The sequence below is a fragment of the Vicugna pacos genome, chromosome 25, assembly GCF_048564905.1.
Source record: "Vicugna pacos chromosome 25, VicPac4, whole genome shotgun sequence".
NCBI classification, from domain to species: Eukaryota; Metazoa; Chordata; class Mammalia; order Artiodactyla; family Camelidae; genus Vicugna; species Vicugna pacos.
The window spans coordinates 11,156,430-11,181,395 of NC_133011.1; the positions used below are offsets into that span (position 1 = coordinate 11,156,430).

The 24,966-nt window shown below is 36.1% G+C and overlaps 1 protein-coding gene across 2 annotated transcripts in view; it reads right to left on the reverse strand.

The window, feature by feature from the left end:
• RRM2B (ribonucleotide reductase regulatory TP53 inducible subunit M2B) overlaps positions 1 to 24,534 on the reverse strand; it is a 28,919-nt gene extending 4,385 nt beyond the window's left edge. For both annotated transcript variants that reach the window (XM_072949552.1, XM_072949551.1), the window contains exons 1-8: positions 24,246 to 24,534; positions 15,920 to 16,075; positions 12,345 to 12,461; positions 11,451 to 11,584; positions 10,943 to 11,037; positions 7,690 to 7,823; positions 3,590 to 3,694; positions 2,279 to 2,392 (exon numbers count right to left, since the gene is read on the reverse strand). In XM_072949552.1, coding sequence (XP_072805653.1) covers positions 2,279 to 2,392; positions 3,590 to 3,694; positions 7,690 to 7,823; positions 10,943 to 11,037; positions 11,451 to 11,584; positions 12,345 to 12,461; positions 15,920 to 16,075; positions 24,246 to 24,479 — 1,089 coding nt within the window. In that variant the 5' untranslated portion in view covers positions 24,480 to 24,534. The remainder of the gene's footprint in view (positions 1 to 2,278; positions 2,393 to 3,589; positions 3,695 to 7,689; positions 7,824 to 10,942; positions 11,038 to 11,450; positions 11,585 to 12,344; positions 12,462 to 15,919; positions 16,076 to 24,245) is intronic.
• Positions 24,535 to 24,966: the final 432 nt, after the last annotated feature.

A 24,966-nucleotide genomic window follows, 5' to 3' on the forward strand; every position in this document is an offset into this window, starting at 1 on the left:
TATACTGGGTGTGGCTGAACTGTGGAACTGGCTGTTGGAAACAGTTTTAAGAGGGAGTGAATGTGAGTTATCACACACAGCAGGATACAGTGGAAAGAACATTGGACAACAGTCATAGATTCACTGGATTTTAAAACTGGGTATCTTCCCAAAAATCTGATCCAAATCATTCACAGCATGGACAAAGTAACTAAGACCAGCCTAAATTAAGTGACTTATTTTGACACATAGAAGTACTCAAATATTTATTGACTAATCCAAAACTAAAAGAGAAGCTGAGAACAGCATTAATGTGGCTCCTACTTAGAATTCTGTATAAATGACAACCATTTGCTAATTTAAATAATCTCTTATTTTACCAAAAACTATCATTATAAGAATAATTCTTTTTCTAGCTCCTTGAGCTCACACTTCATGTATTTTAAATTGTCTTGCTTTCTTAATATACACACTCAAGGGTCCAAATTTTCTTCTGAGGATCTATGTGGCTGCATTCCATAAGTTGTGATATACAGTAATCTTATTGTCATTTAGCTTGTATTTTCTATTAGTTTATATTTTCATTTTTAACCTTATTTCAAAGGGTGTGGTTTCAATTTCTAAGTATATGGAACTTCTTGACAATCTTGTATTGTTAATTTCTAATTTTATTGCATTAAAATCTAAAAGGTCAGTAGAATTTCTGCTTTCTGGAACTTACTGAGATATTTTGAAGGCCTGTGGAGAAATGATGTTTTAACTACATTCAGATTTTCTTCTTAGGAGGCATGTTTTGTATACCTACAGTTAGCAAGTTCCCTGAAAGAAAATTAGACCTGGGGGTCTGTAGGTTTCAAATGAGCAGAACTTGGATATGTAGGTGTGAGGATAGTGGGGTGGGTTAAAGGATAGTGCGTTCACTTTAAGGCTTAAGTAAGCAAATTAATTTTCCCGTAACAAATATATTATATAACATAAGAACAAAAATGATTTATTATAATATATGGTTTATAAATTTCAGAGATCATGTTAATATAATTATAATCTTTATTTCTCTCAATGATCTGTAAAAAGAGAGGCTCTTGCAACTAAAATACTAAGATATAAAGAATTTATACTTTACAATATATATAGTTACAAAAAAATCTTTACCACATCTGACTCTTTCATTATAGTATTTCTGTTGTTACCAGAAAATAAATGCATTACCAAGAGAGGTAATGATTACCCTAGCATCGTGGATTTCATAAGGCTTCTCATTAATTTAAACTTCCATTTCCATACAAAGAGATCAAAACTTATCATTTCTAATGAACATGGTATAGTACATAGTAAATTTCTGTGAATGTTGTACTTATGACGAATACAATATGACCATTTAGTACAATTTACACTGACACTGTTTCAAGTGCTTTAAGTATACCAACGCATCAACAATTATTTGCGGTAAGCAGTATTATTATTATCTCCATTTTACAGATGAGGAGACTGAGACAGAGATAAGCAACTCGCCTAAGGTCACAGTGCTAGACAGTGGTGGAACCAGGATTCAAACCCAGGTAGTCTGGCTGCAGCCTCCACCTTTTAAATCACATGAAAAGTGCACCTTTCTATGAAATTGAGGTACACTGTCTCTGATAAGCAAAATGACAGAAATAACTGAAAGACAACTGAGTTCAAAGAGTCAAATATGACAGTTAATGTCTTTCTATTATTAGGAGTATTCCTATATTATAATTTTCTATTTAAAAGTATTAACCCCAAAATTACAACATAGACATGTGAGGATTTCTCGGAAGGTAAACATACATTGGCATATTAAATCCAATTACTTAAAGACAGTTCTATTAAACACATACCTACAATCATCACAAAGTAATTCACTGAGCTTATTAGTTCTAAGATTTATCAGCCTCCTACTTCAGTTATGAATTTCATTTTGAGTTTCATTTAAGAATTTTGCAAAATCAATTTATTCATGCAAAACAAGGTTCTGTCACGGACAATTTAAAAACCTGACTAGTCTCGGGGGAAGGGTACAGCTCAGTGGTATAGCTCATGCTTAGCACGCGCAAGGCCTGGGTTCAATCCCTAGTACCTTTGTTAAAAAATAAGTAAATAAGTAACCTGAATTACCTCCCCCCCCACAAAAAAAATCTAAAAACAAATAAATCCATTTAAAAAATAAGAAATAGACTAGTCTGTTACAAAAACTTTCAGTGAAATATAGTATGTGTTTTAGAGGTCTTACCTGACTGTAACATTTTAGCTAGTAGTAATAAATTTTTAAACACCTTACCTTTGAGAATCCAAGTTCTGTAAGCAACCTGTCAGCTACAAATTCAATATACTGTTTCATCAAAACACAATTCATTCCAATGAGGCCAACTGGCAAAGCTTCTGTTAAAAACTCCTGAGACATAAACAAAAACAAAATAAAATTGAAAGAAAGAACAATAAACAGTATGTATTTTCCAAATAAAAAGAAGGTTTTAGTTTTATCAGTCTTCTAAGTCACTGGTCTTGTTCCAGGAAAGTACACTAGGATAAATTCTTTCAACATGGCAAACAGTGCCCATTTGTTTTAAAATATTTGGGGTATCACTATTTACATAACTTCACATTTTCAAGTAGCCAAAAGAAATGGAAACTATTAAATTACTGGTATTTTTTAAAGTACACTTGTATGCCCTGAATGTATATGCTTTTTTCAATAGAAAAAGGGATATAATTTGTTCTGAAATATCCAAAAAAAGTTTCACCTAAGATGATTATTGTGGGGAACATCACTACGAAACGGAGTTGGGAAAGAGAGAAAACCTTAACAAAGAAAATGAGAAAGACATAGAAATGGATCTGGGGAGATAAACTGAACTTTAATTTTATTGAAAGACAGTGGTAAAGTGTTAATAGAGGAAAAAGTAAAAATATATTAACCATTTGGATTTAGTTCTCAAAATGATTCAAGATATAAAAATGCATTTTATACCTTTTCCCCTTCCCAGTATGAAAACGATGGCTATTAAAGTATGCACTATTAACATTTTTTAAAATTTATTTTACTTTTAAACTAGTTCTTTCAAATGATAAAAATACATTCTAAGTATTAGGCCTTTCTAGTCAGAGATCTTTACAAGCCATGAATTACATTTTATTATTCACGAATTCATTCATTTATTCATTCTATAAACATTTGACGCACACTTCAAGCTAGATACTCTGCTAGTTTTTTGAGAATACAAAACAAGAAACCATCACTGCCCTTTAGGAGCTAAAATTTTAAAAATACAAAATAAGATAATTAAAATAGTCTGTTATGGCATGAAATTTGACAGATAGGTCAATGAGACCAAAAAATAGTCCTGAAACAAGTTTTAGTACACATAAAATCTTAATATATAATAAAGACTGACTTATAAACTGAATGATAAGATGACATAATAATTGCAATACATCATTTATTGGTATTGGTATCTGGTTCACCATATAATATTGCTGACATCTGTTTTGACCTATGAAATGGCAATTTCATATGAATCAACCTAATACAATAATGGTACAAACACCAAAGAAAGAGAAACGTGCTAACTATATAAGCTTCCCTGCTTACCTGCTCAATTTCAACAGCATTAACAATGATCTCCCTAACCCTTTCTTCTGAAGGCTTATTTACTAAGTACCGAAACATCAGGCAAGCAAAGTCACAGTGAAGACCCTAAAATAGAAGAAAAATACCACTGTCAAAGGACATTTAATCAGCTATTTTTACACAGTGATGTGTCAGGCATTACAAATAAAGTGGGTTCTAGGAATGCAACATTGAACTTCTGAAAGATAGAAGGACTATTAGGGCCAGAAACTTCTCTTCAAATCTTATTAAACTGTCAATTATAAAACCTATAAGGAAAATTTTTCAATACCAGCAGATTTCAGTTCAGTAACATGAAAGAAGAATTAATTAACAACAACAACAACAACAACAACAAATCTGCAACCAAAAACATTTTGGAAAGGAAAACAATGCAAGAAGAACCAAAATAAAAATTCATTAATTTTTAATGTCTTTAAAAAAAAATCAAGAAGTGACTGAAAAACAATAAGTATTCAAAGAACAGATAAAACTCACTTAGAGACTTCAAAAATACAACAGTTACATTAAACAAGCATGGGGGGAGGGTATAGCTCAGTGGTAGAGTGCATGCTTAGCATTCACCAGGTCCTAGGTTCAATCCCCATTAGCTCCATTAAAAAAAATAAACAAAAAATCAAACAAGAATGGCTCAAGATAAAAATGAATTCAGTGCAATGAAAATGGAAAGTGAATATACCATCTGAAGCTGTATAAACCAGAGATGATACTGCAGATAACGCAACCAAAGACGATAAACTTGTGAAATACCTTGAGAACAGAATGGTTATGCAAATATATAAAATGGTACAGAATCTTAAATAACTGGAGAACAGAGCAAGGAGATTCAACATACAATAAACAGGATCTCAAAACACAGAACAAACAGTATAAAGTTGAAAAGAACAGAAGAAAATTTCAAAAAGTCAAAACAAAAAAAGAGAAAGAGGCCAGAGGTATATAGAAAGATGGCGTTCTAAACAAAATTAACAATTAGAGACTGAAAACAAGGCAGAGTCAATCAACATTTCTAAACTACAAAGAAAAAAAATAATTCTGTAAGCCAACAAGGGAGAGGGAGGGAGGAAGGAACGTGCACTTTAGAGGATCACAAATCAGAGTTGCTTAGATTTTTCTAAATGAATCAACAAAAACCGAAAATCAATCAAAAGACTCAAATCAAAGGTTATATTCTAAGGATTATTTACCTAGTTAAATTGTCATTCCCAGAAGAAACCATTAGAAAAAAAAAAACAACAAACCTTTGAATAGCTAATCTTAGAAAAAAGTTACTAGTGAAACATACTCCACCTCACTTGACTCAAGAGAATACTTCAAATTACCAAAGGCTGAATTTCAAGTAGACTGCTGAAAGGTGAGGAAGTATTGATTGGAACTTACAGTTAGCTACCTATTACAGAGATGAGTAAATCAAAGGTAGGCATTCATAATTGGTAAATCAATAAGGGAAAAAATTAATTTTGAGGTTTAAAGTGACTCAAAATAAAATCCCAGTAGGATTGTTTTTAGTTAAAAAAATTAATCTGAAAGAATAAATGGGCAGAATCTTAATTTTAAGCATACTTTAAAAAGGAAAGTTATGAGATTTATCCTACTAATTATCAGAACATAAAAAACTGTAAGAATTACAATAGTTTGTTATGGCATGAAATTTGACACGTTAATGAAAAAGAAAAAGCCCTGAAACAGATTTTAGTATACTTGAAAACTTAATATATAATACAGACATCATAAGTGAATGGAGAAGGAAGGGTTAGTTAACAAAGAGAACTGGAAAAATTTCCCAAAAGTGTGTGAAATAAAATTAAGTTAAATTCTAACTTATCCTATACCATATTTATACTAAATTCCATACTTGTACTAAACCAATTCCAATGGCCTTTGAGAGTTAAATGTTAAAAAGCCAAAAAGAAAATATATGTGACTATTTAACTCGTCTCTAGAAGTAGATCACACAAATTTCAGGTTTCTGTACATTAAAAAGAACAAACAAAATTTAAAAGAAAAGGAAAAACTAGGAAAATATCTGCAATAAATAAAACAAAATTTACATTTTATATTATAGTTATGTGATAAATATAACAAATACTATAACAAATTCAATAAACAAATACTTATTGAAAGAGCCCAGTTACTGTGCATCGGGAAAGTATATCTACAGAAATAAAGGCAAAAGACAAGAATAGGTAAGTACAGAAAAAAAGACAAATGACTGGTATCATTATGAAAACAGTGTTCAATCTAAGTAGTAATCAAACAAATGAGAATAAAACCAATAATGAGAGACTAGCTATATCTATCAAATTTGTCCAATACTTAACAAGTAAATTCAAATTCTGGTGAGAGTGTGGTAAGGAAAGACACATTCATACATTATTCGGTGGGGCTGCAAATTGTTACTAGATTTCTGGAAAGAAATCTGCAAGTACAAAGGCCTTTAAAATGTCCATACTTTATACTCTAGTAATATTATTTCTAGGGAATCTATCTTAGGAAAATAATGTGAAATTGGAACAAAGCTTGTATATACAAAGATACTCATTTTGCATTTTAGCAAATAAACAAATAAACAAAAAGCCTGCAGACAACCTAAATTTCTAATTATAGAAGAGTCAAAGACATGATATACACATTAATTAGTATATATATATATATATTATATTTCCAAAAAATGCTTAAAATCATAGAAAAATGTAATATTCTGCCAAGTGAAATAAGAACAGCTTAGCTTGTAAAAATATGAAAAAAGCAAGAAATCTCGAATTATAAAAATATGATGTTGGAATATAGCTGCATAGATTTAAGTGTAGGAAACTGTCCAGAAGGAAATAAATGAAATATGAAAGGTGGCTATCCCTGTGTATTGAGATTGAATGATTTCTTTCTCTTAATTCTCTGTAATAATCTTATGTGACATTAATAATAAAAATTGTTACAAGTTTAAAGAAATGAAACAACAAAAAGTAATTATATGAAGCATTTTATGGCACTTAAAAAGTACATTCATACATACTGTTTCATTGCATTTTAACAAAACCCTGTTTAAGGTGTATAGTTAAAGAAACTGAGGCTCAGAGAAATTAAGTAACTCGACAAGGTCACTTTAGAAATAGGTTGAGGAAAAAAATAAATAAATAAATAAAAAGAAATAGGTTGAGGAGCCAGGATTAGTCAATAATTGTGACCTGAATGGCTGTAATGGGCTAAATACTGAGAATAGAAAGATAAATAACACACTTTCTGCGCTCAAGGAGCTTAGAGTCCAGCAGAGAGATACACGAAGTGCAATGCATGTTGTCGACTCTAAGATAGGGACAAGTTCAAGTTTCAAAGGGATATGTAGAGGAAAGAGTGGTCAATTCTACATAACTGGCTCAGGAAAGTTTTAAGCGGCAATTTGTGAGAAGGTAATCAACAGACGGAAAAAAACTGGTAGGAAAGACAGAAAGAGTGTTGCAGACAGAAGGAGACAAGATTTAGTTACTGATTGGATGTGGCTGGAAAAGATAAGCAATCTGAAATGACTACCAGGTTTCAAATTTGGATGACCAGGTAGAAAGTCGTACCACACAACAAGTTAGGGAAAACAGAAGGAAGAAAACCTTTTGGGAGAAGGATAATGAGTTTAATTTCTGAACTATTAGGTATGAGATACCTGTGGGGCTTCCAGCAGAAAATCTCTAACATGCACATGAATATATGGGCTTGGAGCTCAGGAAAGAATAACCAGGGTAAAGATAAAATTTTAGTTGTTATGAGCATGTAGGTGGTGACTGATTCCATGGGAATAAATACAGTCAGGAGGTCATGCTTAGGGAAAAAGAGAGGTCAAGATGGGAACCCAGGAGTACAATGCCATTTAAGGGTGAGAAGAGATTGAGGAAGAACAGTAAGAGGAAGGTGGGAAATATGGACTCTTAAAATTCAAGGAAGAAGTGACTTCCTATTTTATTTTAATTACCAGGATACTTGTGTCACCATAAGCACTTTCAGAAGAAAGAAAAATAAATGAACACCAAATATGAATACAAACATAATCAGAAGAATACGTCATTCCTTACTTCATCTCTGCTGATGAGTTCATTGGAAAAAGTGAGGCCAGGCATAAGACCTCTCTTCTTCAGCCAAAATATAGCAGCAAAAGAGCCTGAGAAGAAAATTCCTTCCACAGCAGCAAAGGCCACCACCCTTTCCCCTGGGAGACATAAAATAGTTTCACTTTCTGAAATATCATATACCAAAGATGTTTTCAAGCTTAGATATCTATTTTATATATATATATATATATATATATATATATATATATATTTTACATATATATATATTAATAACAGTACCACAGCTATTTTGCTAAGATACAAAATCAACAAGTTAATGCTATGGCCAAAAGTCTCCAGAGGAGGAAATTTACCACCTCTACCAACTAGAGCAGAAAGTTCTGCCTACTTCAATTCCTATGTCTGACAGTGGACTCCTGTAGAATATGGGCAAAGGAGAGCCTTCCACACCCAGAAAAAAAGGCGATTTATCTGTGTACCATACATGCCTGTGAGCGCAGGTGCATGTATGAATGTAGCATGTATATACACATATGTTTGTGCACTATGCTCTGTTGCCCCTCCTGAAAATAAAAGTGGCTCTTCAGACTAGTGAGTTATATTTTTTTTAGGATGGCGATTTATCATTAATTTAACATATATTTTCATCTTACTGTTAATAAGCTAATGGATAGTTATAATTGATACATTTTAACTGACATAAGGGTGATGCAGAACATTTATCTCCAAAGGACCTAGACAATAATTTAATACAAAGTGTTAATAAGAGGAACACTGTTGCTGTAACTATTCTATGCATTCACGTGAATGCTAAAGAATGAACATTGTAACAGAAATAGTTATAGAAGGCTATTCTTTTGGAAAAGATTAAAGGATTATGAAGAATAAATTTTACAAATTTTGAAGAATAGATGTGAACTAAAAAGAGACTTCCAAAACATTAATTCTAAAAGCCATAATGAATTGTAAAGGCCTCATGGTTTATTTTATAGACAGGAAAGTAGTACATATTTTTAAAATACAGCTAATCTCTATGATGTGGATTACTAAGATTGTATAACTAATAATTTTTTTGATGTTTGAAATGTAATTTCGTTACATATATTAAAATTGAGTCAATATATTTAATGTTTAAAGTTCTTTACATATATTTTTAAAACCAAGCAGATTGTTGCAGGATGACTGCCACCCTCCTCTGTTTCCTCTGTCTCTAGGTTACTTCTTTCATAGCGTCATGAAATAAATGCTTTCTGTGAACCTGTCCATCATTTCCATCATTATCTATCCACACTAATCTTTTCAGTGCATATTAAACACCCTGACAGTTGTCTTTGTTTTTCTCTAAAGCCAGTGTTTCTGAAGATTGGGCGTCTCAAACCGCTTGTGAGAGAACCAGCTGGGTACAAAATGCAGGTTCCTCAAGCTCACCTGGGCCTCCTAAATCACTCTCTGGGGAGGACCAACAAGCTGCAGGATTTTTCCACAAATTCTCCAGGTGATTTTTATGTACATTGAGAACCACTGCTTTTCTCATTCTCGAAATGAACTAAGGCAATGCTGAAATGTGTGTTTCTTCCCTGACATACATGCTTGCCTGTATCTTATGCTACATCTCTGGTTCTCAATGTGTGGTCCAGGGATCCCTGGAGATCCACAGACACAGGAGGTCTGTGAGGTCAAACTATTTTCATTATAATACTAAAATACTATTTATCTCTTTTACTACCATTCGCTCATGAGTGTACACTGGTGTTTTCCAGAGACTGCACAACATAGTCACAACAATCTGAAAAATTTAGTAAAATACTCCACCCTTTACTAACTACATATGTACGGGGCTGGATTTTCTTCATGTACTTCAATTAAAACAACATACTGCGATAAATTGAATGCAGAAGCAGATACAATCTGGCTATCTTCTATTAAGTCAGGTATTAAAGAGATTTCCAAAATTTAAAAACTATGCCATTTTCACCAAATTTTTTTTTTGGAAAATACAGTGTTTCTTTTCATAAATATATGTTATTTATTTTAAAATGTAATGGGTTATTACTGTTAATTTAAAATGCATTGATAAGTAACTATTTTTAGTTTCTTGGTCTTAATTTCTAATACAGAGATAGATATCAATATATACAACCAATCAATATGATATATCAATAGATATAACCTCCTAAATATAAGCACTTTGGAGTCCTCAATAATTTTCAAGAGTGCAAAGGAATAAGACGACCAAGAATTTTGAGACCTGCTTCCCCACATAATGAATAAAACCAGAAAGTAAAGAAAACCAATTGTGAAATAGGTAAGAATAAGACAGGTACTTAGCACTATTCAAATTATTCTTTTTCTTTTTTTTTATTTTATTTTTTGAATTTGTATACAATTTTGAAAGATTACTTTCCATTTACAGTTATCGTGAAATATTGGCTATATTCCCCACGTTGTACAGTATGTCCTTGAGCCTGTCTTACACCCAACAGTACCTCCCACTTTCTCACCTCTATATTGCCCCCCTCATTAACCACTAGTTTGTTCTCTATATCTGTGAGGCTGCTGCTTTTTGTTAGACTCACTAGTTTGTTGTATTTTTCAGATTCCATATATAAGTGATATCACACAGTATTTGCCTTTCTCTATTTGATTTATTTTACTTAGCATAATGCCTTCTAAATACATCCATGTTGCTGCAAATGAGAAATTTTTGTTCTTTTTATGGCTTAGTAGTATTCCATTCAAATTAAATATACGACTATTTTAATTAAATGTAATAAATATTTATTGAGCAACTACTATGTATAAGATACAATATTAATGGCTTCCTTAAAAAATGTTATTGGATCTCAACTCATCCAAAAGGGTGTTTGCATTTAACTTAACTGTGAAAAATAAGTCTGTTATTGCAAACTGTTTATTGCCTTAGTTGAATGCACTAATCTACATATTTGTTCTCTGAAAAATGTTAAGACTTTAACTTGCTTTATTTTAGGGAAAATAAATATTCCTGAAAGCAAATACAAACTGAGGATTTCTCTAATATTCTTGTTAGTCTATGTGACTGACTCGTATTTACCTATAATTATTACTGACATTTTAACCTTTCAACTTTCAAATTAATAAACAGAATAGATAACAGCTTTAGATTATTTTTTCACCAGTTTCTAGTTAATTATTAGGAAATGTAATTCTACATCACAAAAAATAGTACTGTATAACCCATGGCAAATTTGATCATATATAAATTAAAGCTACATACCAAAAGTAGATTTTCTATCTGCTATCCATCTCAAGGCCCAGTCTGCTTTTTTCTTAACATATGGCATTGTTTCAATTGCATTAAACAAAAACTCCCTGTAAAAACAAAATAATTAATAGCAAAGTTATTCACTTGATTTTAATCAGAATATATTTGATTCTATGTAATTCTATGGTATGTAACAGACTTGTAGTTTTTCTGTATTTTTGCATATTTATAAAATCCAGAACTGAAAGTGAAACTCAAATTAGCAGTTTGGATCTGGTCTAATACAAAACTGACTGAATTAGAACATTTAATTTCTAAACAGACTGTGCTGGTGAATAGTTTTTTAAGATACAATATCCAAAGATTAACTGGTCCTATACAAGCTTTTTTTAACCCAACACAACATTAAGCAATAGAAAATACTGTACTCCCAAACTTCCATATTTGAATAATGTTTCCCTAATATTTACATAATCAAGCAATAGGATGAACCCTTGTAAATAAAATCCCAGCATAATACCTTTTCTTGGGATCTCTGATGTAAGTGTCTATTAGCAAACTGTACATCTCTGAGTGAACATTCTCGATGAGAATTTGAAAGCCGTAGAAACAGCGAGCCTCTGGAACCTGCACCTCCTGACTAAAGCGCTCCACCTAAGAAAATAAGGGAAACATACATCCAATCCTATGGGCTCTCAGTAAACACTACAAATTTAGAATCTAGACATCAGAATTATCACTTAAAAATTGCTTGTCATGCTACAAACAAGTCAGAAAGAACTTAGGAATTATTTTAAGCAGTACTGTTTATCCATCAACCCTCCAAAATTTAGTTGCAGTCTATATTCTTAAGCAATTAAATAAATTGACCTGTTAGATGGAGATACTGCCTATAAAGCCAAATACATTTTAGAACATCTACCAAAAATAATCATTTCACTTTGTGGAACTGACCTTACTAAGTAGATCTACTGAAGCCCCTACCAGTTCATGATGGAAGCTTGTATCTTTCCATTCTGTTTAATAATAAAGCGTGCCTTTTGACCAACCAGAATACAGGTTTAAAAACCAGAGCCAGCGCTCTATTACAGAGCTCAGAAGGGTATTAAGGTGCAGGTTCCCTATTAGGATTACCATCCAAGGGGGAAATCAAACTCACATTCATGCCTTGTAAGCAGTTTTGATTGGTACAATATACTTGATTTCATGGTATTTGGGGGGTCAAATTACAGAAATGTATTCTTTCCTCTGACGCTTCATCAAAAAAATTGTTTTCAAGAGTTAAGCTTCATCTAATTCATTTCTTAGACATCATATTTTAGGCTCAGTCTAACTATCTTACTGCCATTATCAACTAATGCCATTATTTAACTACTGAATGGAAAAAAAAGTAACATAAAACAAAAAATCTTACCAAATTTTCATTCACAATTCCATCACTGGCTGCAAAGAAGGCTAAGATGTGGGAGATAAAATACTTCTCATCTGATTTAAGCTTGTTCCAGTGAGGGAGATCCTTTGATAAGTCAACCTGAAATAAAAAGATTTTCAAAAAATTTAACTTTGAGTTAAATTATTCTCAGTGAATGGAAAACTAACTTCCATCTCCAAGTTAAGGTGGGATATCTCAGCAGTAAAATGTGAAAAAGTAAAAATGCTATCTTTACTGCTATAGACTGAATGTTTGTGTCCTCCCCCCCTCCACCCTGAATTTATATTGAAAAACCTAGTCCTCAATGTGATGGTATCTGGAGGTGGAGCCCTTAGTAAATGATTAAGTCATCCTCGTGAAGGGGAGTAGTGCCCTTACAAAAGAGACCTCAGAGAGCTCCTTTGTGCCTATGCCATGTGAGGACATAGCAACAATACAGATGTCTATGAACAGGAAGCAAGCCCTCCCCAGACACCGTATCTGCGGGAGCCTTCATCTTACAATCCCTGGGCTCCAAAGCTGTGAGAAATAAACTTCTGTTATTTGTAAGCCAGCCACTCTATGATTATTATTATAGCAGCTAAAATGAAGACAGTTACAAAGGAACACAACAAAAAAATATTATGAAGGAATCTATCGTTCCGTTAATTGAGAAGATGGCCAGGAGATACTTTCAAAATATTAAAATTAACCCAACCTATTCTCACCACAAAAAATAAATGGTAATTATGGAATGGGATACAGGTATTAGCTAATGATATGGTGGTAATATCTGGGGATACTAACTGTATCAAAGCGGTATGTTGTATACTTTATACCCTTACACAGTGTTATATGTCAACTAAGGTGAATAAACTAATGACTTTCGGCAGTCATTGCTTTAACATTTTATACAATATTTTCCATTGTGTTAGATAATTAGGCAGCTGTTAAACAACTGTAGCTGCTACTTTACTGCTGGCTAATCCACTTTTACCACCCACTAGTAATGTCAGGCAGGTAGCAACCTGGGTTATAAGACAATTTGTAAGTATGGTTTCTTCTAGGAATAGAAATGTTTTTGAAAATGTTTATTAGAACAAGTCCTTGGGATTAATAGAAATGCATTCTAGAGTTTGGTGAAATCAACAATTTAAAAGTAGTCTTTAAATGTACCTTGTAGATATCATTTTGTCTCAGGAAGATCTTAACTGTGTTTCACAATAACTTCATAAACATTGAAAGATGTAATTGTCTTTTGTCCTTTTATTTATTCTAATAAAGCCCTAATCTCTTTGGCCACTCCAAAAAAGACCAAAGTTTCAGCTTTTCAATCATTTGTGTTCTTTCCTAAAAGACTTTTTCTCATTATTTTACTTTTTAAATGTTTACTGAGCACCTACTACATGCCAGACACTGTGCTAAATGTTGGGGAGAGATACAATGGGGCAAAGAAGAGGAAATATTTATATACATCTTTTAAAATATGCAAGCTAAAAGTAAGGTCCTATTCTATTAAGAGTTCACTCAGGTTTAACTGACATCTTCCTGGTTTTTGTGTAACATAAAATAATAAATTTCTGATATTAGATTTTAATATTATAATGTGCTTGCTCCCAAACACTGAAATTACCTCTTTGAACACTCAGTTTCAAAAGGTCTTAGGAATTTTATTTATACTACACTGGTCATTTTCCATTCCTAGGAGGTACACCTTTCTTTCTATCCAGCTTTATCTCATTTGAATAAATCCTCTATTTCACAATCTAAATATTGATTATAAACTATTAATTAACAGAACTGCCTGGGTAGCTTCAGGAAAAACAAAAAACAAACCACCAGAACTGCCTTCTGAATCAAGGTTTCGATGATCAGCCATATTTATGAATAAAGCTAAGTCACTGATAAAACAATGAAATCTACAGCTGATTAAATTGTAATTTACATAATTTGTTTAAATGAAAATATACATGGAACTAAAAATGTGTTTGAGTTCCCTCAATTATGTATTTGAATCTTCCTATAAGCTGCCTACAAAATACATACCAACCTGTATATTTTAATTTTTAAAAATTAGTGTTTAAGTCATAGTACAACACATAATACGTTTCCTAAAGGATGCAAGAAATTTTTAAATGAATTTCAAAAACCCAAGTACCACAAGTGCCTTTTTTAACATGATGAATTAAAAAGCTACCTATGTACTCCATTTGTTCTTACAACCATAGCTAACAAAACACTCTAAAAACCACAGACAGTTAGGGACAGCCAGGTGTGCCTAGCACTATGGTCCAATTTGAAAATACTGGGTTTTCGGTTTGGTTGTTTTTTTTTCCTATATATATGTTAACTACACTATAGCAAAAATATTAATAATGTAACAATACAAAATGACAAAGATGGGTAGGTGGGTAGAATTAGTGTAACAGAAGCTTCAAAAATTGGTGCCTTCTGATTTCTAGTATAAATCTCCCCCATTCTGTGTAAAATAACAGCTTACATTCATTTAGTGCTTATTAAGTGCCAAGTAACGTTTCACACATCTAACTAATTCTCACAATGACCCAATGAAACAGGTGACCGTTAGCCCAGTTGACTGATGAGAATACACAGAGAGGTTCCACAGAGCAGCTCTCCCAGTTGCACAGCTAGTCCCCGGGAGAGCTAGGATTTGTACCCAGGCAGCCTGGCTCCATAGTCTGCATTCTTCACAGCGGATGTGACGAACCAATTTCTCATGAAATAGGTAAATAGACAGATAGATAGGCCAAATATAGCTACACAAATAGATGTATCTATCTATATAGATAAATACACACACAGAGACAGCAAGAGTGCTGTGTAGGTATCATCCACCATGCTCAAAGATGAAGACAATGACTAGTGGTGTGTTCAGTTTAGACCACGTAGCAATAGCTCACATGACCGACTGTCCTCACCAGACCTACAAGCATTTTATTATTTGCTGTGTTCCACTCATTTCCTAGGTGGAAAAGGCCACACTAACCAAAAGCATACTCCAGCTGTCCTGTCTGCTGGGGCAGCTGTCCCAGGTTTGATGTGGCTGAGGACAAGGCCAGGCTGGGAGGAGCACTGTGAACGCAGGCCAGCAGCTGAGAAGCGAGTGCATTGCCCGGGCAAACGCCCCATGTGACAGCTCCTTCTGCACAATCACATAAAGCCTCAAAATTGAAAGCAGGGTCCCTGAGGCTTTTACTTGTTCATATTTTAGCGATAGCTGCAATTTTATTCATTCTGCTGACCAGAAGTAAAGACTAGTCTTACGTGATCATAGCAAATCAAAAGTCTGTTTAAAAATAGAAAATATTCTAAAATATATTGGAGGTAAAAATCTGGCAAACTGAGATGCCATTTTTGCAGCAGGAACCGTATAGTCTAAACACAAAACATTGGAAAACCCTGTACCTACTCTCGGAAATTTCAAACATTATCTTTTACAACTGATCCTGTTCAATGTATCTTACAATGTGAGTTAAAAAAATTTTTAATGTCTTGGAACAAAAAATGTGAACACCGCACTAGAGAATATGTTTGCTGATGAAGGCGACACCACTTACCTCTTCTGCTGTCCAGAAGGAGGCCTGTGCCTGTTTATACATTTTCCAAATATCAGGGTACTGGATTGGAAAGATGACAAATCGGCGAGAACTCCTTCTTAGGAGTGGCTCTTCATTTGACTTTGCTTCGTTTTCATTGGTATCTGAAGATAACCTCTTGAAAAATAAAGTACAAACATTCATTTTATGTAGGCATTTCTTCTTTATTCATATCTGAACACACATTAGGGAGACAGCACAGTTTTGGGAGCCAGTCTCCGCAGGCTGAATCCTTATTGTTTATCTGGTAGCTGTTCAATTGTGTTTAGCTAGTTGTGTGGCTGTAGGAAGTTTCTTAACTTCTCCGAGCCTTGGTTTCCCATCAGTAAAATAATACCCACCTCAGGTTAATTTTGATAATTAAAAGTGCCTTAAACGGAGCCTGGCACATAATAAGCACTCAAAAAAATTGTCATTATTGTTGCTTTAAGAATATGTATAAAACTAGACCCATAAATATATTGATGGGAAAATTTCTATGTGAACAAGATGTCCATTCAGTGCCTCTCTGAGATAGAATGCTGCAACCAATAGGCTATTATCATAAGCCACTTTTTTATTTTAATGTTTTCTTTTCTAATCTTAATTTAAATACTGTAATACTTATCTAAAAACTCCTTACCAACAGCTTTGCAGTACTTTGTTTGTCTGAAACTTCCCATATACCAATTTGTTACTGCTACTTACGTGTTAACATTCCTTTACTGCATGTGGGCTCACTGTGGGCTGTCTCAAAGTTCTGTGGCATAAAAAAAGCAGCACATACCTAAATATACACTGCTTGGAAAAAGGATGGCACTCTAAAAGGGGGTAGTGGCACATGTGTATTTTTTTAAATAGTCAGCAAGAGTCTCAGAAGAGTTGTGCGTCCTTGAGAATGAGTTATACACAAAGTGCATACAAATGGCCTAACGGGTACAAATCAAAATGATTGGGTTATGTCTAAATTCTGGACTTCTAACTCAAACTGTCTCTCTCTTTCTCTCCTGTGCCAGGCCCATCTGTCACGTCCCTTCATCCTTACCACTGCCTCAACCAATCCCATTACCTCTCTGAAACAAGCGTGATAACTCAGGTGAGGCTAATGCAAGACGAGCTGAGAGGAAGCCCAAAATCAAAGCATGAGGCCATACAGGTGGGGCTCGCACACTCACACGGACTGCCGTTAGAGAACAGACTGTCTTATTTTGTAACTACCTCTTTGAAGGTGTGAGCCTCCCCAGATGGAGCACTTGAGCCCCAGAGGCCAGAGACAGGTTTTACATATTGTGCTGTTCCCAGAGTACTATGTCACGTGTAACATCAATAAACATGAGCTAAGTAAGTGAATGGGCTGCTAATTTCTCTTTATTCTGTGCTCAGATTACTGGATACCTTTAGATTTTTGAAAAATTTAATATAAGACTACAATACATCAGTGAAGTAAGTTCACAACCACCCAAATCAAGCCTTCTCCGAATGTGCTCGTACCTTTCCTGCCCCCTCCACACCAGAGGGCTGGATTAGGTCCCTAACAGCACATAGCTCTCTGCAATTTACTTCCCTGTTACTTGTCTACAGTCTCCTCTGAACTGTGCTTCTAAACAGTAAAAACCAACTCTATACTTGTGGAATCCCTAGAGCCTAGCACAATACCTGGCACTTAGTCAATATTCATTCCAGAATATTGAAGCAGATTTTTAAAAACAGACGTTGTCAAGTATTTTGTTTGTTTGTGTTGCCATTGAGGGCTTTGCAATCTCAAAAGAGCCACAAGATCTTGAGACACTGCAGTTCCAAGTTCTAGAACAGGAGGCATACATAAGAGCGTGTCTTCTGGGTCTGGCATTGAGGCTGCTTTTGAATTGTCACTGCACAGATACTTTATATACATTACTCTGCTTAATCTGTACAACAATTTGGTCAAACAGTAATAGTATTCCCATTTTACAGACGGGGAAATTAAATCTTGAAGGATATAAATAACATAGTCAGGATCCCACAACTGGTAAGTGGCAGAAATTAGAACTGAGGTATGTCTGCTTGTTTTGTTTGTTTTATGAGGGGGTGGTAACTGGGTTTATTCATTTAGTTTGATTTGGAGGAGGTACTGGGGACTGAACCTGGGACCCAGTGCATGTCAAGCATGCACTCTACTACTTGAGCTATACCCTCCCCTCCGAGAACTGAGATATGTCTGAACTCAAGACTTGCCTTAAACTACATCTCTGTATGTATGGATGGCAGCTAGAGTAGAGGCAGCCTACATCTAAAAACCAGGATTCAAAACAGTGAGATGAACTAAAGTTAAAAAGAGTGTCCACTCTTGAACAACACAGGTTTGAACTGCACGGGTCCACTCACAGGAAGATTTTTTTCCAATAAAAACGACAGGACTGTATCATCCACTGTTGGTTGAATCAGTGGATACAGGACCATAGATACGGAGGGCCAGCTGTAAAGTTATGTGAGGCGTTTCAACTGCATCAAGGGTGTTTAAGGGCCAACTGTACTATTTAGTAATGGTAGTGATGTAACCAGTGAAATGACAGGGGGAGGAAATCACCGAATTTGATTCTAGGAAAAAGTAAGATAAATAACAATGATTTTCTTGTAAATAAAGTTGAAAGAACCAAAGCTATTTGAAGTTGGTGAAAAACAGCCAAACTGATGAGGTTTAAATCTGTGATTTTAACTGGTGAAAATTTTAAAATCTCAGAATAATACTTTCTCAAAATGCATTAGCTTTCCCCTTTATCAGGTTAAAATCGCGATAGGTAACGAGATCATGAAGCATGTTGTTGATGGGGATGTGTTCAGAGGTAAATGATAAAATAGTAAAAATAAGATTGAAAATCAACATTTTTGAAATTTCCACCTCTACAGAAGAAAGTAACATGAACCAAATGACCATATTTTATTCCACATGGTTCATTATAGTACAAAATTGTGTTCACTTACAATAGGCACATAGTATTACTCACGTTTCCAGGCAAGTCATTTAATTTGATCATCATCACATGTAAACTAAAGACAGTGACACATATTTAAAAGGAATGTTATAAAGATCAGAGAAACTAATATAAATAAAAGTACTTTGCACATTCTCAAGTGCTACACACTTTAAACTATCATTGTGTTGTTATTGACTGTTGAGATGTTTCTGGTTGGCCTTAGAAAGGCTGTCCCTATTATTCAAAAATTGATAAAAGAATGATTACAGTGGTTAATTAATAGTTCTTTAATTTGGTTTTTTGTTCTTTGTTTTTTGGGAGAGAAATAATTAGGTTTATGTATTTCTTTACTTTTTAGAGGAGGTATTGAGGATTGAACTCAGGACCTTGTGCATACTAAGCACTTGCTCCACCATTTTGAGCTATAACTTCCCCCTCCAGTGGTTAATTATTTGATCAATCAATACCTTCTATGACTGCCCTCAGGGAACTGTCATGAGGGCTTAAAAAATGAGATATTCAAATCCCAATTTAAAAAGCTGAGGTTTGCAGTCAACAAATATTTCAAACTTGTCTTGGCCCAAACTGTTCTTCATTTATTTCTTCTAAAATGTTCTTGCTTTTATCATCACTATGTAGAATTTTAATGATTCTGTATTTTTCTTTTTGTTATATATTTTGTCCCTGGGGTACAGGTATATATTCAGAGTTAGAATTCTTTACTTTCACTGTATTTGCTATGTGGGCCATCCTGAAAGTTGAGGAGGACCTCAGAAGCAGTATCCCCTTGGCACCAAGCACTCTAGCCCTGAATGGAGTTTTTAAATGCTGACAAATACTCAAAGTCAGGATCCATGAAAACTGCTGAAAATGACTATCTCTAAATTAGGATGAAAGTCACATTTGTGTATACATCCTGATAATATGTGGACTGTTAACAGAAGAAGCTGGATTAGGAAGGTATTATGAAAGATTCTGCTATGTAAAGAGAAGGGCTTTCACAAACACAGACCTTTGAACTGGGCTAGAGATGATATACTGCTTATTTTCCTGATGCTTAGAAAAATCCACACACATTTTAAAACAATGCGAGGAGGTCATACATCCCAAATTTCTAGGCTCTCTAGGGTACATACCCTCTGTGGATGCTAAGAACCCATATTTTAGGAGGAAAAACAATATGAAAAAAGACATGATGGCATGTGACATTTTTAAGAATTAGAAGTAACTTTCTAAATCTGGATTTTATGGTATTTGAGGGACAAGAGAAGAAAATATGTGTATGTGTATGCATCAGAGAGCAGCCTACTAGCCACGTGCATTTTGATGCTATAGGTATCCACATGTTTTACAGGGTGGGAAAATCCACAAAATTGGCCAGTAGTGAATTGATTAAGAGAATTTCTGATAAATTTGTGAAGAAATTGTTTGCTAAGTCTCATATAAATCTTCAACTATCATCTATACCCCAATTTAAAATAATGTGTTCATCAAAACATCTTCACTGTTCCAGTGAGTATAAGTAATGCTATATATATAAACTTTAAAAATTATACTAATAGGCAAAAGTCAATTTTATCAATTAGTTTTGCACTTTTGATTTTGTTTGGAAAATGGGCTCAGGGATTAAAGCCCTGGAAGGGCCTTGAATGTAAATAGATATGAATTTTGCCATGGCTATTTTCCTATCACCATTCTGATACAACTATTTTGACACTTTGTTTTTTACCTCAGTGTCATCATTTTGATGGGAAAAAAATTAAAATTTTTAAAAATTTCACCTTTAAAAAATGTACTCCATCTCCAAGCTTTACCTGAGGTTAAAGGGGATGTGTCTAATTTGCATATTAAATGGATATTAAGAGGTTGACTTTTTTTAAAATGTGGGAGCAGGTCAAAGTGGTCTGCTTTGATATATAACACTTTGGCATCTGGTCTTATCGTGGAGACTATTGGGAGTCAAGTTTTTAATCAGGTAAGAAACATAATCAGGTCTATGTTTTAAGATCATTTTTGTAGAAATGTGGCTAGATTAGAAGAGAAATTGGAGGTGGAAATAACAAAAGACTATTGCATTGTCATCTCTTGCCTGAACTAGGAACATCAGCAGTAGAAACACAAAAGACTGACTTAAGAGATATTAAAAAATAGATTTAATAATTCTTGCTAAAATTTGGATTTTAGACAGCTAGGTAAGGCTAAGTTGAAGATGCCCTTGAGGTTACCAGCTCCAGCAACTAGATGATCAAAACAAGAAGTAAGAGACTCAGAAAGTGCTCAGTACCTGAAGAATAATGGAATAAATCAGACAAAAACTCTTGCTTCTCACATCAGATATTTGACAAAACTTAAGTTGAATTAACTCCCCCACCAACCCAAGCCACAATAAAGGTTACAAACACAAACGCCTTTTAAAAATCAGTTTAGTCAATAAAAAAGATAATGGGTTCAGTTTCCAGATACCCAGTAGGCAGCTGAAAATATAACACTATGGTAGGAGAGGCACTATCTCCACTCCTTCCTAATGGGGTAGAGATCTTATTAGTAGTCACCAAGGGGCGATGGATGTGATCATCTGGGGAGAACATACAGAGCAGCACAACTGAGGATGCAGACGAGAGAATGCTGGTATTTCTCTTCATGGAGAAAGGATGGAGGGAAGAAGAGCCAGCTGGGATTAAAACTGACTGATACGGATATAAAGCAAAGACAGAAGTGATCTGATTTGGCTAAAGCAAAGGGTAACAGATGAGACAGAGAGGAATTCTGTAAAGGATTCACACACTGGATATCAACTGGGCTAAGTGGTTAGGAATTTTCAGGACCAAAGATTTCCAAGCATCTGGGGGGCTGGGAGGATCAGACTCCAACTCTCCCCACTTACCCTAACCCCCAGGTGTTGGCATTCATTGTAAGGCACACTTTAAAATCATTCCTATGGATAATCATGGAGAGTTTGAGTAGGAATTAACATAAATAGGGATGCCATTGGAAAGAAACTGGATATCCATGTGTAGGTTGAATTGAAAAAAAAAACAAAACCCTAGATTTTGGCAGCAATTATATTGTCAATTTCAGAGGTGGAAATAACAGCCTGAATTAAGTAACTAACAATTACTATGAAAAAGCTGCTTGAACAGGACTTTGCCAGCCTGAGAGGAGCTGGGCATTTTTTGGTGGGAATTGAGATCCTTTTGGGAGTATTTGTGGGGAGTGACAGGGAGGCACTGGTTTAATGATGGATTAATTTGGCAGTGGTAAACAGGATTGGACAGCAGGTAACACTGGAAGTAGACAGATAACTAATTTGTAGCTGCCTACAGTTGAGGAGAATGTGAAGTAGTTTCTCATAGGCATTCCTTGGCAACAGTTCACTCTTTTATAGAATGGTGCTTCCTGTGCTTGGTCACCTGGTCCCACAAGGTGCCCAGACATGCTAAGGTACCCATCTAGGTCAAGACTCCCCCGCTAGCACTCACCAGGCCCTGATCTAGGCTGGCATTCTGCAAGGCCCCGCCCTCCCATCCACCCCCAACCCTATCACTTAATTTGCTCCCCTTCACCTCTTTCGTAATCCTCAGGTGAAGTAGAATATTTGGATGCTGTCAGACCTATTTGTAGGCGTTTTCATTTTCATTCTTCTATTCCCACCAAATCTGACAAAACAGATGGAATACTGGCCCAGGAGCGAGAAGTTGGTTTTAAACCTAGCTCTACTAAGTTGTGTGGTCCTGGGTATGTCATTTAATCTTTTCTGGCCTTAACTTTCTTATCTTGAAAATAGGTTTTATCAATTAGATTAATGATAGTTAATTTTGGGAAACTGATGAAAGCTATGGACCCCCTGTCTCAGGAGATTCACACCTGCACATACAAAGTCTACAAACTTCAGGAGCCTCATAAACCACGTTCAAGCCCGTCTATAAACCTTTAAGGCAGTGTTCTTAAAGTATGTATACCAGAATCACCTGAAGTGCTTGTTAAAAAAAAAAAATACAGTCCATCCCAAGAGATTTTGGTTTACTATATCTGGGGTATAGGGCCAGTAATTTACATTTTTTACAACATGTTCCAGGTGCTTCTGATGCAGGTGGCTCATGTGCACCATTATATCTAGAGAAACAAAGTACTTACGGCATCCTTACATCTCAAATTAAAAACGTGTGGGACAGGTGCTTACTATAATTAATTCTAGATCTGAAGTTCTGCCTCTGTCTTTGTGGGTCTGTATCCAGATAGGGATAATAAATAAAACTGGACTTCCAGGTGTTAAGTCTGAATAACTGCTGGTGCTACTAGCACAAACAAAAATATCTAAGTTGTCCCATTAGAATGGGGAAATTGGTACTAATTGTATTTGTTTCAAAAGAGGAAGAAAAAGCTGGAGGGGCAGTTGCAATCTGTTAATTAGATACTAAATGTTTACAAAATCAAATAAAAGATAATCTCAAATCTGGAATCTACAACTTTAAGAAATACAGGGCTAAGCAAGAGTCTCTGTGAGCTGAAACTATTAAATCAAAGATACTACACACAACAGGTGTAGAAGTATTTGCAAAATAACAGGCATGAAAATTATAGAGCAACGATCTGAACTACCCTCCAGTCTAATGAATCCTGGCTTATTTACTGTTGTCATGTTCCTCCACTAATATAGAAGCAGAGATGATGAGCATGTTAACTTAGGTTTTATTAAGCAACCGCAACTTCCGTAGCACTTTGCATAAAGCATTTTACTTAACCCTATGTGAGGGAAGTATCACTTCTACTGTATAAATGAAGAAAGTAATACCCCCAAAGATTCACAGCTAGTTTAGCTGGGTCTGAGCAAAACTGGCCTCTTAATTTTCTTTCTTTCTTATGAGGATTTCCCGTCACCTTTCTACCTGTCATCTCCACCTCATCCACCTGTGTCAACTGCCACAGGTGTCCGTCTCCTTTTAACCGTACCAGAGATGGCATGCATTTCCCCAGCAGACCCACCAGTCCTCGGCCCCTGCCTCGGTGTCCCCAACCAAGCCTCCAGAACAGAAAGCATAGGAGGAGATAAGGGGGCGCCCCTCTTCCCAGTCCGACGTTTCAGAGCGTTGCCCTTGGGTAGCCCCGAGCAGAGCAGTGGAGCAAAAACCCAGCTCCCTCCTCACCCCTCCCTGGGGACGGCCTCCCGGGCGCTCGAAAAGACAAGACGAAACTAGGTTGTGGCTTCGGCTCGAAGCTGGGCCTACACCCGGTTTACGCTGGCAATGGGTAAAACTTCCCCCAGTGGTCCTGCACCTTGCAGGTCCCTGTAGCAACCCTCAAACTAGAGGCCAGCGTGACTGTGGGGCGGGGAAGGAAGCGGCAGCAATGTTTACCTCCTCCTGCTCGGGCCTGGCCGCTTCCGGCCTTCCCGGGTCTCCCATCGCGCAGACTCCGCCAGAGCTACGGCAGCTGAGACAACTGAGCGCTTCAGGCCACCTCCGCCTAGAACAGAACCAGGTGGCGGGCGGGTCTTCCGAGTCAGCCCGCCCCCAGATGCAGGGACCTCTCCGACTCCTGCTGGCTCCGCCCGGCTCCACTGAGTGGACCCCGCTTTCTCGCCTGCCCATTGAGGGTCTGTTCCAGCTCTGGCATGGCCCCGCCTCCCCTGCCTCAGGGACCCACCTACTCCTGTCGGCCCCGCCTCCCGCCTGCCCAGTGCGGGTCTCTCCCCGCCTGCAGGCCCCGCCTCCTCGGGTAGACCCCGCCCCACTACGCTGGTCCCGCTTCCCGACTGCTTCCCGAGTTGCTCGCCCAGAGCCGGCCCCGCCTCGCTTCCTAGCCAGCAGCACGAGAGACTTCGGCCTTGGGCCCCGCCCGCGTCGCCGGCGTCCCGCTTTAGTCGCCCGTGCGGGAGGTACCCGGACGTGCCAGGTCACCCCTCCAGGTGGAGACTCGCCAGCCAGCTCCCGCCGTGCGTCAGGAACGCGGTATGTCGCGCTAACTCGGGCGGTCGGACCAGGAGAGAAAGAGGAGCAAGCGCTCTTCGTGTGGGGAGCGGTGGTGGGGAAAAGCCGCGCTCCCGGTGAAAAAGGAGGCTCAGCGTCGCACAAGTGA